The sequence below is a fragment of the Tupaia chinensis genome, unplaced genomic scaffold, assembly GCF_000334495.1.
Source record: "Tupaia chinensis unplaced genomic scaffold, TupChi_1.0 Scaffold138235_1, whole genome shotgun sequence".
Classification (NCBI taxonomy): domain Eukaryota; kingdom Metazoa; phylum Chordata; class Mammalia; order Scandentia; family Tupaiidae; genus Tupaia; species Tupaia belangeri.
In genome coordinates this window covers 208,061-222,367 of record NW_006198133.1, presented here as the reverse complement: position 1 = coordinate 222,367, position 14,307 = coordinate 208,061, and the positions used below count along the sequence as shown (strand labels likewise).

At 46.2% G+C, this 14,307-nt stretch overlaps 1 protein-coding gene across 1 annotated transcript in view; it reads left to right on the top strand.

Moving 5' to 3' along the window:
• The window catches only part of CAMK4 (calcium/calmodulin dependent protein kinase IV), a 129,340-nt gene extending 123,100 nt beyond the window's left edge, over positions 1–6,240 (top strand). The window contains exons 9-10 of the mRNA XM_006161106.2: positions 1,421–1,573; positions 3,116–6,240. Of these exons, the coding sequence (XP_006161168.1) occupies positions 1,421–1,573; positions 3,116–3,553 (591 nt within the window). The 3' untranslated portion in view covers positions 3,554–6,240. The remainder of the gene's footprint in view (positions 1–1,420; positions 1,574–3,115) is intronic.
• Positions 6,241–14,307: the final 8,067 nt, after the last annotated feature.

Genomic DNA, 14,307 nt, shown 5'->3' with positions numbered 1-14,307 from the left:
TGTCCTGGCCCCCTCTGCTGCTGTGTCCTGGCCCCCTCTGTGTCCTGCCCTCTCCCCTGCTGTGGCCCCCCAACCCCACTGTGTTCTGGCCCCACCCTCATGTCCTGGCCCCACCTGCTGTGTCCTGGCCCCCCGGTGAGCCCACCTGGCACACAGCTGACTTGAGCTGACTTGAATGCAGGCCCCGCCCATTAGAGGGCCCAAGGCCGCCAGCCAGTCTGCCTCAACCTTCACTCATCCCTCATTTCTGAATTGGAGCAAATAGTTCCAAATTTATTTCCAATAAACTGTTCCAAACAAGCTTATTGAAAAGATTATGTGAGTTTAAAAATGCGTACACATCTAAAAATGCACTTACAAAGGTAACAGCTAGGAAGGAGAGCGTGGCGGGAAGGCCAGGGTGCGTGCAGGTGGGGTGGCCCTGTAGTTGGAGCTGGATCCCACTCGTCCAGAGCAGCTCGGGTTCTGGCCCTGGTGGCTGAGGGACGTGCTGGGCCAGCCATGCATGTGCTTGGGGTCTCTGCAGGATGGAAAGGCGGAGGGAGAGGGATCACGGCATGGCCACCCCGTTGGGTGCTTCCTCCTCTCTCAGCGGAGCCCGTGCACCTTCTGGCAATTAAAAAGAAAAGAAAAAGGGGCCTCCGGGAGCATCTGCAGGCACTGTGTGTGTGTGTGTGTGTGTGTGTGTGTGTGTGCGTGTGTGTGCTGTGACCAGGGCTTGAATGCACCTCCTGACCACAAACGGTCTCTCTCAGGCCAGGCCGCCCCTCCTGAGCCCAGGAGTGGGAATGAGGGCTGACCTTCTGGGCAATCCTGTGGGCTCCCACAGCAGGAGTAAACCGCCCCGGGCCTTGTATGTCCCAGTCTGTCCCTAGGCAGCCAGGCCCCCAGCCACTACTTTAATTCTGAAATGGCTTTGACTCCATTTGGGGCTTAGTCCTGCAAGCACTCTCCAGGAAGCAGAGAGCAAGAACTATAAGCCCCCCCAAAGAGAAATAAGAAAACAATGCCCGCGAGGCCTTGGTCGGCCCTTCAGCCCCCACGGGGGTGACGCGTGAATGCCTCCGTTACCGTGGAGATGCACTCCGAGTTCCAGATTCCATGCTTGACTGGCCTAGCCAAGAGTCACTCAGATGCTGGCCTTGCCCTCGGAGACTAGCCCAGGCCAGCCCGGCCCGCTGCTCTTTCTTCTGTGGGACGCGGGGTGCCGGGGTACCCCCGCTGCCTCCTCAGCCTCCCTCTGCACGGCGCCCTGAAGTGGGTCCTGCCCACGGTAACCTCGGGGGCTGACACACGGTTTTGGTTTTCCGGTATATTTGTGGTAAACCAGGGAAGTGGGACAACACCCGGAAGGTCATGGACTGAGGGCGGGGGTCCAGCCACCACGAAGGTCTCAATCGATGGTTCTCTGTCATTTCAGGTCAAAAAGTTAATTGTTTTGGACCCTAAGAAACGGCTGACTACTTTCCAAGCTCTTCAGCACCCGTGGGTCACAGGCAAGGCCGCCAACTTCGTGCACATGGACACAGCCCAGAAGAAGCTCCAGGAGTTCAACGCCCGGCGCAAGCTCAAAGTGAGGCGGTTTGTGCGGGTGGTTTTTAAGAAAGAGACCCCTGGTTGAACTACAGTGATGCCCTCCCCAGCCTTCACCTATACACACTGTTTTCCACTGTGGCACCGGCAAAAATCCCGTTTAGAAATCCTGATGGTGCTGTCAGAAGGCCACTTCTGGTCTTGTCGTTACCCTCTCCTGAGGAGTTCATTATAAATAAGGGAAATTGGTCTAATGTAGAAATGTACTCACAAAATGCTTCTCATCTAAGTAACGCTAAGCTACTTGAACAGCATTGGCCAGGAAACTGCTGTGTAGTCTCAGAATTGTCTTTCTGAGTACGGGAAAATTGGGAACTAGGCGCTGGCAGGTGGTATAGTGGTTAAGGTGCTGGACTCCCACATGGCCAACTGCAGTCAGGTCTGGACCCGGTGGCTTGCTTTCTGTTTCCCTCTCTCTGGTTAAATTAAAAAATAATATTAATAAATAAAACTAAATAAAATAATGTTTTTTAAAAATTGGAGGAACCAGCAGTTAGCATAATGGCTATGTCGCTGGACTCCCACGTAGTCGACCGCAGTTCGCGTCCCGGACTCGGTGGCTTAAAACTCACACCGGGTGCGTGTGCATGCGTGCCCAAGATCCCGAGGGGAGAATGGAGGAGAAGGGATTGCGGCATGGTCATCCCCCCTGGGGGGTGATTTCTCGCTTTCTGTCTCTATGTCTCCCTCTGTCTGTCTGGCGAGCACACATGCCCTATAGCGAAAAACCTCTCAAAAAAAAAATTGGGAAATAATTTTTGAAACTGTATTTAGAAATGGGGCAAATAATTATTATATTTGGCAAAAATCTAAGTGATTAAACGATATAGAAAATATTCACCAAAATATTTCTGTTTTTACAGGATATATATGGAATAGCGATCAGGTGCTTTTTTATTATATAATGGTATTTAGGACTGTCAGGTCGTCGGCAAAGTCATGACACATATTTTTCTGTTTTTCTTTGCAAAAATGCATCATGACTTTTCTGATTACCCCAATATAAAAGCAGAGGATTTTACACAACAGCTGGGAGTCCAAAATAGGGTTCTGGTCAGCCTTTACTCATAGGCTGTTAACGGCTAAATAAATCTGAAGGGCTCCGCAGTTAAATTAATTTAAATACACTGGATTAAATCCCATTACCTTAACCTGGGCTTCTTCTGAGTTAAATCAATTTGACTGTAGGACTGTTTTGTCCTCATACTACCTGCTTACGTCCATGGACTGTGTGTTCCATGAAACAAGCTCTTCGGGAAAAACGATCTAAAATTTTTGAAAACTGCTCATCCGCAGCTAACACCTTGACATAGGCTTTTTTTAGATGACTAAATTCACGAATCTAGAATTAAGGAGGTTCAGCTGCTCATTCTCTAAATAAGTTTTCTTTCAACAATCTTGGAGCCATGTCCTTTGAGCGCTAACCGACGAAGCACACGCACTAAAAAGTGGAGTCAGGGTGGAGCTCTGCTGTGGGCTTTTACGTGGCTCTAACACGCAACCCTTTTCCGTTTGCAACCAGGCAGCGGTGAAGGCTGTGGTGGCCTCGTCCCGCCTGGGAAGTGCCAGCAGCAGCCATGGCAGCATCCCGGAGAGCCACAGGGCCAGCCGAGACCCATCTCCCACCCCAGAGGGCAAGGAGGACATCAGAGTGACTTCGGAAGAAGAGAAAATTCAAGGAGGTGAGGCCCCAGTGGCCGCTAAGGGTGCAGAGGCTGAGCTGATGAAGGTGCCGGCCTCAGAAGAAGCTAAAGATGCAGAGAGAAAGGCTGAAGAGGCCACCAAGGTGGCGCCCGAGGTACTGGAGGATGGCATGAAGGCAGCTGACCCACAAACGCAGGAGGGTGCGGCAGAGAGGCTGAAGACTGTGGAGGAAGCCGCAACCCCCATGGAAGGGCAGGAACCCCCTGCTGCAGGCCTGGCAGTTCCACAGCAAGGTGTGATCCAGCCAGAGGACTAGGCTGGCGCCCTTCGGATCCGTAGCCAGCACCCCGGCATTTTCCGGACTTTGTCCTTCAGCAAGGAAGGTGTGGAAGCATGGTGTGCACTATAGTGATTCTGTTTTGAGGTGCAAAAAAAATAATAATAATACAAATATTCCAGTTGGTAATCCTAACTTCAATGCATGTGACTGCTTTATGAAAATAATAGTGTGTTCTATGGCATGTAATGGGTACCTACCTAATAGTGATGAGTTACATTTGAAATCGCAAGTGAATACAACGTAACACTGAAAAACACACTTTTCAGCAACCAGTGGCATACATTTGAAATGCATTGCAGCAAATTATTTTTGCTTTGAAAACCCTAACCTTCCTACATCCTTCAGATTCCTTCATAAGGCAGTAATTTCTTTGAAATACTGCTTAGGTAATATTAGGTAATGCTACAGGACATGGTCCCATGACTTAAGTGACATTTTATTTTTCAACATTAATGCATTCAGTTTTACAAAGAGGTGCAGAAGGACCCCACCTAACAATGGTAGGAAACTGAAGCATACTTTTAAGGGCCACGAAACAGTATATTCCTAAAGCCTACATGGAAAATACCTTTTATTCTTATTTAATGGAGGAACAAAAAATGTGAGAAAGAAATGGAGATGAGATTGGGACTTAGACTGGTGAAGGTAACATTGATTCCTTTTCGTTTCCCCGACGGAATTGTATTTACCTGTGAGTTTATACAGCCTTACAGATAGGCACGTGTGTACACACACACACACACACACTCTGTAATTACCTAGTCTAAAATATTTCTCAAAAATCTATTCCACAGGTTGGTGCCAACATATGAACCAAGTGGGGGTAATATTCTAGTATGAGGTCATTCATTACTGCCTCTGCCACGTCAGGAATCATTGTATACAAGGCCCCTTTTTACTTGTTAGGGTGCTCGCTCAGTTACGATTATGGACTGCAGGTATTTATGAAAAGTGCATATATCTTTTCCTCATTTTAGATTACAAGTGCCCACATCTGACAAAGTAGTTTTGAAAATTTCCACGCCAAGAAACTTAGCACCATGATACAATATATTTACCTTAAAGAACAAACAAAAATAAAAACACTGATTTCAAATTGGACTCTTAAGAAACTAGAATATTAAACTTAATATTTTGGAGTTTTTTCCCCCAGAAAAAAAATATAATTCTTCCTCAATTTTGATGGGAAGCATGTCCCTTAGACAAATCATAATAAGTCCAAGTATTTCTAGTTTGAGTTGAAATGAACATTTTGTGAAATTAATTATGTATCACATTTTTGGTGGGTTTCTTTCATGTTAAAAACTGATTATTTTCAAAAACCAAAAGGAAGACTATGAAACCGACCATGACATAAAAATGATCAAGAGAAAGAGGGATCTTAAACTCTTTTGACTCTCCCGCAAAAGTATTAAATTGGGAAATGAAATTAAATCTCTAGATTTTGGAGGCTGTTGGACTTCACACGCTCTGCTCCCAAATACATATCTCCCTTTACTATCCTCGTGAGAAGGAAATGAGGATTTTTGGTCTTCCAGTTTAGGGATCTGATAGGTTGCTGTCATAGCAAAAGGCCTTGGAACAGCATGGCTCAGAAGATTTTTTTTTTCTATTAACTTACTTTTTTCCCATTTTTTTTTTTCTTTCTCCTTTAATTATTCCCTCTCAAAATTCCATTTGGGCTGTTCTAAAGGGCTCACTGTTTTTAATCTTTAAGATAATGCTTTATCAAGCATGAAAATGTCCACGTAAGATCAGTTTCCTGGTCTACGTTTCCCCAGGCACCTATAGCTGTACACAGTAAATGCCCCACATGGCAGAAGATCCACGAGGGGAGGGAGGAGTCTATTAGAAAGCTGCAGCCCTCCCTCTTGGGCCTCCCGCCATGGTTCCACCACTAGGGCTGACTCCGTCGTGGGCCATGCAGCCTGCAGGGCGAGGATGGCCCATGCCAGGGCCGGTGCGCTGTGGACTTGACCCGTCTGGGTGAGTGTACGTGGCATCTGCTGGGCAGTATGCCAGCTGGTGAGGGGAGCCCCCACTAGCTAACGTGTGGCTTCATCCTCTCAAAATCAATGGGGTTTCACGTTTTGACTCACACTTTGAAGATGAAGTCCTGATAGTGCTCCCATGGTAATCCAGTCTTTTCAGTGAGAAACAAGTCAAACTTTCACATAAATGGGTCATCCCAGTCATATGGGTCAGAGGTATCATAGAAGTACAACCTGAAGCAGGAAAATTACATTAGCATTTTTGAAGTAATAGCCAACATTTATATTGCTTGATAAAATGGGGCAGATTCCCTATCACAAAGATTTGGCTAAATAATGTTAGACAAATAGGGACTCAATTTGACAAAATACTTTATAGCATTATTCCTAATTGACAATGTAGTCACAGGCCAAAAAAAAAAAATTAATCTCAAAGAACAAAAAAATTACATTTTGTATTTTAGAGCTGACCACCATCACATTCCAATATTGGGTTTTATGTTGAGATAAGTTCAAATAAATAGCATAAACTAGATTGTTTTACCATGAAAGATAATCTTGAATTACATCTGTTGTTTAAAAAGTCAAATTAGAATTCCAGTGGTTTGGGGACCAGCAGCAGGTGGTGTGGTGGTTAAGATGCTGGACTCCCATATAACTGACCATGGTTCCAGTCCTGGGCCTGGCAACTTGAAAATCATGCTGGGTACATGTGCATGCATGCCCAAATCTCAAGAGGAGAATGGAAGAGAAAGGATCATCCCCGGGGTGTGTGTGGGGGGGTGAATTCTCACTTCATTCTCTGTCTCTCTGGCAGACACATGTACCCTATGGCAAAAACCCAGAAAGAAAAAGAAAGAAAAAGGATTCCATTGGTTTGTCAAACTTTAAGAGCTCTTTTGTCCCAGGGTAGAAATGAGAATGATATGGTTCTAGAAGTTCCTGCTCAGAAGAGTGCTGTCTAATAATAATATAATGCAAGCCATATAGGTAAATTTTATATTAGCCACATTTTAAAAAATAAAAAAGATGAAATTGTATATTTTAATGTAATATATCCAAATTATATCAGCCTATTGTCAATATTAAAAACTAATGAGCTTTTGAATTCTTTATTTTTATACTGAATTTTCAGTGTCAGGGGTGTGTGTTCTACCTTCAGTATATCAAGTGTTCAGAAGCCTCATGTGGCCAGTGGCTACCAGCGCAGAGAGTACTGCTCTAGAGTCATTTTAGTTATAAGCAAAGTGACACTTGAATTTATGCCTAGCTTTGGGCTGCCTATTTTCCATGTTGACAAGTTGGGAAGGCAAAAAAAAAAAAAAATCTTTTAGAAATGTTACAGATATGAACTATGTATGTAGCTTGTTCTCCACTCCTGCCCGTTCATGTGCTTCAAAGAAGAGTTTTCCACCCTGACTTTAAAGAACAACGCTTTCCTGGGTCTTGCTAATTGTCTGTTAGCCATAGACCCTGCGACTCCTCTATGGGCCCTGAATTCTTGACCACAGTCTAGTGAAGCCAAGAAACCAATTACTCTTGCTTACCAGAATGGAACGCTGGCTCACCGCGTGTCCGCATTCTGGAAGGCCCGTGCTCAGAGTCAGATTGTGCAGGCCTGGCCCAAGCTGGATGCCATCCTTGAGTTCCAGGCAGTGGGTTTTCCTAGAGACCTACTCACCACCCCTGGTTTGCTGTCAGCTGTGTGATGATGGCGATGCCCCTTCTCCCTGCTGTGGAACACGAGCACAAGCTGGTACAGGGTCCATTTCCTTAGAAGGACTCGATCAACACTGCCATTACACACGGACTCAAAACACTTCAGGAACTTTCTTACATACTGATCGCAGAATAATCCTCGAGATCCTACAGTCATCCTTAGCGCAGACTTAAAAAAAAGGAGCCGTCTGCCTTTCCTGTGACACATTTGAGGCGGACTTTGCAATTCAGAATGTTACCAATCCCCGTTTCTACCTTCACATGATGGGGCGTTGCCTGCAGGTCGAATATTTGGAGCCATTTTCTTTCATAACTCAAGTTTTTATTGCACAGAAGCAGCTGGCTGCATTTCATACCAGAAAAGGCAAAGATAAGATTAGTAAACCATTTATTCTGTTTTACTATTATTCTTGCAAAGCAAATTTAAAGTCCACAGAGTGAATCAGTACTAAGCTTTTCTTGATAGAGGTTGATTCTACATGTAATTGACAAACACACAGAGCAGAGTCATTATATAATTATGGTGCCATTATGTAATTTAATTGTCATTACAGAGTATTCAGTCTGGTTAACTGGGTCTACTTTAGATGGTGCAAAGTTTCCAGACATTTACCTATGTAATAGGATTTGTAATATCCTGTAATTCCTGCCTATGAGGTCATATTCCGATTTCCGTAATGCTCATCACTGGTTATGTTCGTGAGGGGTCACTGCTAACATCTGAGCATTTACTGGATGAATACTGCTTAATGGTTAGACGCTGTGTCTGCAATTTTTAAAAATATATTTATGCACATGGAATCTCAATGTCGACATTATAATATCCAGAACTGCGTGATAAGCAGAAACGTACCCAATAATTTTCTACAAATTTTTTTTCAAAGTCATTTTATTTCGCGAAACAGCTCAGGGTGTTTCTGGCTCCTTGACAAATAGAAAAAGGAGAGAGCGACTTTAGGAGCAATATTAACTGCCTACCCAGGATAAACGAGTTCAGTCTACACTCTTCCCAGGTTTCGATCTACTAAGAGCAAGCTTTTGTCATTATTACTCCTTGAAGATGTTATCTGTGACCAGGTGATGTCATTTCAGCTCCTGACACCCAACTATTTCAACTATTTCTATACTTATCTAGGAGAGCAATAAACTTGAATAATTTGTTTGACTTTAAAAGTTCCAGTGTTCAAAAGCGCTCTGTGGTGTACCCGTAACGGTGTACTATGTGAGTGTAACTTCCTCCACAATTCGGTCTGTCCCCGTCATCTGGGACAGAAGTCCACCTAGGGCAAGGCAGAAGCTTTGCCGTACAAGTGCAGCATCTGACTCGTGCACAAGAACCGGGCATTCTCAAGAGAAGACTCCGGGCTCCTGATCCGCCTGAGCGCCGATGAGCCAGGTGGGAGCCCTGTTCCCGTGCGCTGACGGAAGCGATGCTGTTTGAACAGTGGTATGGCCATTACTCAGTGATGGACAAGTGAAGTTCCTCCAGTCCTTTGCTCTCTCCCCATCTCCACCTGCTGCCACGTGTCCCAGATCTATGTTCTGGTCCATCCCTACAGCAATCAGGCTCTCCCTCCAGGACTGTGACGTCTTCCAAGCCCTCGCAGGAGCAATCCAGACTGGCTGGAGAAACGGATCATCTTTCACAGCCCAGAATTTCGTTTGAAACTAAACGGCAATGCTAAGACTGCAGAATCACGCTGTTCTAAGTATAGCTGTTTTCAATGCATTTGGAAGATTGGAAAACCCCTAGATACGAGATATTTTTATCCATGTAATGTTGCTGCAATTCACTATGTTAAAAGTGACATAGTTAATGTTCTGTCAGACTAAATACGAATTATTTTCCATGTAAAACTTTTTTTGGCTATTCAACTACAATAGGCTTTACATTAGGATTTTTCAAAGCTATTGCTTCCCCTAAGCCCTCTCCCAACTCCGACAATCAGTTGCAAAAGATAAAAATGGACTAAGTTTGCCCTTCCTTTGCCCTCTTGGATACATACATAGTCGTAATCTGTTTTGTGAAGGATACAATTAAGTATGACTGTAAATTGCAAACTCTTAATTTCATAGCTGCCTTTTAACCTGACCTATTTTATATATTTATAATGCAATAGCGTGAAAGACAAATTGTATATTCATAATTTATCATTTCGGTTTTTTGTCCATGGCACCCTTTCTCTTAGCAGTCTTTTCATGGTCCTCTGTAGGCCAAGGAGTGTTCTAGCGTGTCCATTTATTAAGCCGTTAGGCCCAAACAACATAGTAATAGCAGTACTCCTTCAGTCTGTCCAGCAGAGGTCGCTGTATTTCTCTCCAAGTTTTAAAATATTTTAAAATACCCTGTGAGTTCAGTGACTGGGCAAGTTGACTTAGGCATTGAAGTAATTCCTTATGTCCAATGAACTAAGGCAAAAGGGATTATTATAAACAATAATGTTAAATGTTCACTCGCTTGAATGCCGATCTTTTTTTTTTTTTCAATCTTTGGCCTTTGAGATGTACACATAAAATAGTCATTTCCGATTCTTTTATAAACAGCAGTTTCCAAAGAATTACCAAGGAATTTAAATCCGTAAAGAGCAGTTTTCCAGAATCAGGCAAACTGAGTACAGAGCATGTGGACCTAGGCCCGTTTTTATGGAACACAGCCCGCACACGTGTGTGTCTTGTCTGTCTGCTTTCAAGCTGCCATGGCGGGGCTGGACGCTCAATAGAGACCACATGGCCCACAGGGTCCGGAATGCATTAGCGGCTCTGGGCAGAAAAAAACGAAACTGACCACCTGGTTTCCATGGCACCCATACCTTGTAGAGCTTCTAGGAATGCAGGTTTCTGCAGTGCAGTATTCTTCCCCCAGCTTGAGGTTTCTATCCCCACTTGCCTTTTAGGAAGTTAGGAGACTTTTGTTTCACGTTTCAGATGGTCTCACGGCAACAGGCCACTAGCTGCACTGGAGATACAGCCTAGGGCAGCTCTCTGCAGAGCGGAGTTCAAGCTCGCGTCGGCCCTGGAAAAGGAAGCGAGTTGGTTGAAGGTGGAATTAAAGATTAGCATTTGGAACACGTGTTAGAAGTTTGATCCTGACATTTAGAACTGTGGAAATGACACGTTAAACTGACACGAGAGTCCTTTGGTTCTGAATCTCTTACAGTATCCTCCAGTAGTTTGTATCAACTGGATTTTCGTTCATCATTTTGTGGAAATAACGTGCATTCTGCAGCGTTCATGACAGTTACCTGCTCAACAGTAGCTCAGGGAACAGCAATGAGCCAGCTCCTATGTAAGAGAGCTGCTTTCCAATCTTCGTGCTTTTCTAAATTTTATACATTTCATTTTTTTGAAAAGGGAGAGCCTTGAGTAGATGTTTTCATTTACTTTTTGTACATAGCTGGAAACCCACGACAGCCCTTCTGGGTCATCCTCTCTGCAGCACCTGCCTGCTGGAAGCAGGCGGCCCTGGTGTTGAGAGGGGCACTCGTGTTCATGCCCTCTGTGTTTCAGCCTGACTTTCAGCCTCTGGACCTAAAAAGTTACAAACGGGGTATTGAGTAGAAAATAGGCTCGTTGTTAGAAATCCTAAAATTACATGGTGACTCTAAATAATACAAGGGGATTTCGAAAAGATCGTAGGAAGTGAAATTAAAGCACAAGCTTATTTTGGTGCCAGAAACATTGAAATCCATGCATTGCTTTCATAATACGTATTTCTGTGAATTTCCTGACTCCTTGTAAGCTGTTTTCTTCAAGATGTTGCCACAGTCGACGATAGGACAGCCCCTGGGGTACCCGTGGAACTCAGGAACACATGACAGGCCCCCCTGCCAGCTCCTCCCTCTCGATGGGTGCAGGAGAGCGACAGAGCAGGCGAGGGAGGAGGTGACGATGTAGGTCCCCGTCTTCATGCTCAGCGTGGCAGTCGGTGATGGACTCACGTATCTTAGAAACGCACAGACCAGAGTCAATCGCTAGTTCACCTTCTCCCAGACACCCAACCGCGTGGCTTGGAGAACATAGCCGACCTTACGAGTGCACGCTAGGGAAAGGCGCGAACTCCGAAGCCGCCTCGTAGCCTACTCCAGGAACCAGGAATCCTGTTCCCACAGCTGTCACTAAGAAAGATGAATTGGGGACCTGCCCATGTGTAATGGTTACATCACTGGGCTCCCACATGGTCGACTGCGGTTTGAGTCCCAGGCCCGTCAACTTAAAACTCAGGCTGGGCATGTGTGCAGGCGTGCCCGAGATCCCAAGGACAATGGAGAAGGGGGTTGTGGCCTGGCCATCCCCACTCGCCACCCCACACCCCTCGGTGATTTCTCCTTTTCTGTCTGTCTCTGTGTGTCTTTCTGGCAAGCGTGCACACCTTATACCAAAATCTCTCTCCAAAAAAGAGAGAAAGATGAATTAGTGCTACCCCTCACGAGTGAGCTTCGCAGTGGGAAACCAAAGCAAGTGCTCGCACTCAGCCTACGCCTGCGCACGTCTAGGCAAGAGGTGCGCCCTCTAGGGGTAGCTGGTGCGAAAAACTCCCTGTGGCAGGAATGATCCAGGAAAGCTTCAGGGGAACAGAGGCTGGACGTTGAGAACGAGGATCTTCCAGGAGGAAGGGGCGCGGGGCATGTCTGGATGAGAACTGGCCTAAGCATAGCCAGGGAAATGCAAGGTCGAGTGCTGAAAGAGCAGTGCTGGGTGCGGAAGACCGAGGCCCACAGGGAAGGGTTGGTAGTCGGCTGCGGGCTTGGGTCTCATTCAGAGCTGCATTCGACAGCCCTGCTCGCTCCTTTCCTGTGCGAGTAGACACACGCACGGCCTGGCCTCTGAACGTCCAGCCTTACACACTCGGTGGGTCGGCCTCACCTCTCGGCAGAGTAAATTCTTCCAGCACATCACAGACATTGCTGTGTAACCAGTTAGAGCCAAGCCTCCACCCCGGAAGCAAACGCTGCCTTGGCCAGGTCTCGGGGACAAAGCAGAGTGAACATTGATAGTGACCATCCAAGTGAGTTTGGCAAAACACCAATTTCTGCCAGATTCCCTATGACACCCCGAATCACCTACTTGCTAGGCTTTCCTCGTGGCGGCCCAAGTCAAGGTCACTGCTGTCGCAGTTGTTTTCATTTATATCCGTGTTGTTTAGAGAGGGTCTTGCCGTGTGATGGTCCTCCTGCCTTAGCCTCCTGGCCGAGTACAGGCATGCGCCCACTGCGCCAGTCTTTCTGTTTCGGTTTGGTTTGGTTTTTGCCATAGGGCATGCACGCTTGCCAGAGAGTGGTAGAGAGGGAAAGTGAGAAGTCGCCCCTCAGGGGAGTTGGCCATGCCACAATCCTTCTCCTCCATTGTCCTCCTGGGATTTTGGGCATGCATGCACACGTTCCAGGTGTGATTTTCAAGCCGCCAGGTCCAGGACTCGAATCATGGTCGAATAGGTGGGTGTCCAGCACCTTAAGCACCACACCACCTCCTGGCCCCCACACCAGGCTTTTTCAAAAACAGGGTCTTGGTTGCTCAGGTCAGCATCCAGCTTACGATCCTTCTGCTTCAGCCTGCCTCGTCACTGGGATTATAGGCACATGTCACCATGCCCAGCCTTCAGGACGGGCTTGGAAAGGAACTCAGACCCTCCACGTGGACTCAGACTTCGCAGCACAGCGCCTTCCCACACACCACCAAGCTGAGCCTGGCAGTTGTTTCACCCCCGTAGGTTACCTGACCTGAAAGGGCAATCCAGCAGAGCTTTTAGACAGGGTTCTTTGATCTGCATGTGGAAACGTCAAAAGACAACCCATCCAAAGCTTAAGTTTCGGACAACAAAGTGTAAAATTATCAAAGTTGCTTTCCCCAAATAGTGAACTGGTCCTGTCATGTCCTGTCTTCCGGAGTCTTTCCTCTGTCCCTTCCATGTGCTGCTGTTAATTCCACCTTCTATCTCTCACTGCAGGCAGTGTTTTTACATCGTCTTCCAAGACATTTTTGGGGGGAGGAACTATTTACAGTTGGAATCAGATTATGGAATGTGTGCTTTGCTTTGTCTTGCCACTTTGCTTGCTTCAGGTAACATCTGTGGTTCATGAACGGCCGCAAATGAAATGAAGGAGGTAGGGACGATGGCTGCCCGCCTGAGGGGAGGAAGTGAAGCTCAGCGGGTACTGCGAGGGTACGGAAAACGGGCCTTGTGGTTGTGTGACTCTCTCTGGAATGTCTCTTCTAGTTTTCCCAAGAAAGGAAATTTGCATTCCTGGGTTGTCGAAAGCTTTCTGGACTAATATGGTAGCTCAGTAGCAGTGTGAAGGACTAGGTTACCGGAACGCCATGACACAGGAGACGTGCAACACCACGCGTACGTACAGACTGTAAGTCACTAGCCAGAAACAGCGTATAGACTTGGAGGACAAAACATTAATACATCGGTTTACGTAGCCAAGATTATAGGCCACCTTCCCAACTTCTCACTGAGAAGCACTGATTGAGAGCTGGGAACGTTTTATTTTTCCAACTTGTCAAAATGGTGCTATTGATTCCTAATATAGAGATTACAATATTTTTCAGGTAAACATATCAAGTGTGGCCTGGCCATCATGTAAACACAGAAAATGTTTGTAGAGAGTCCAGAGAAGTCATGGCCCTTTGCTTCGGGTTGAGCCACCACATCCCTCAGTGCTGGTGACTGACCAGAGTCCCTCCTGCGACCGAACGCGAGCCATGGGCACTCAGCTGCTGAGACCTGGGTGGGCATGAGAGATTCCCGTGGCTGCTTCTTGGATTCAGGTGGACAGCCTGACCGATGGTTAAACATGCTCATTTTTTTTCCTGCTGTTTCCCAGGAACATGAAGAATATGTGACATGAGCGGAAATGGATGTTGGTGACCTTAGGGCCAATGTTACGTTGTGTAAGTTCACTCAGGCATGTCAGAACATGCCAAAAGAAGCCTCTACCTTGCTGCTGGGAAATTTGTAAAGCAATTTGCATGTACAGTATGATAATAAATCATCTAAGAGCCCATCACGCCTCGGCA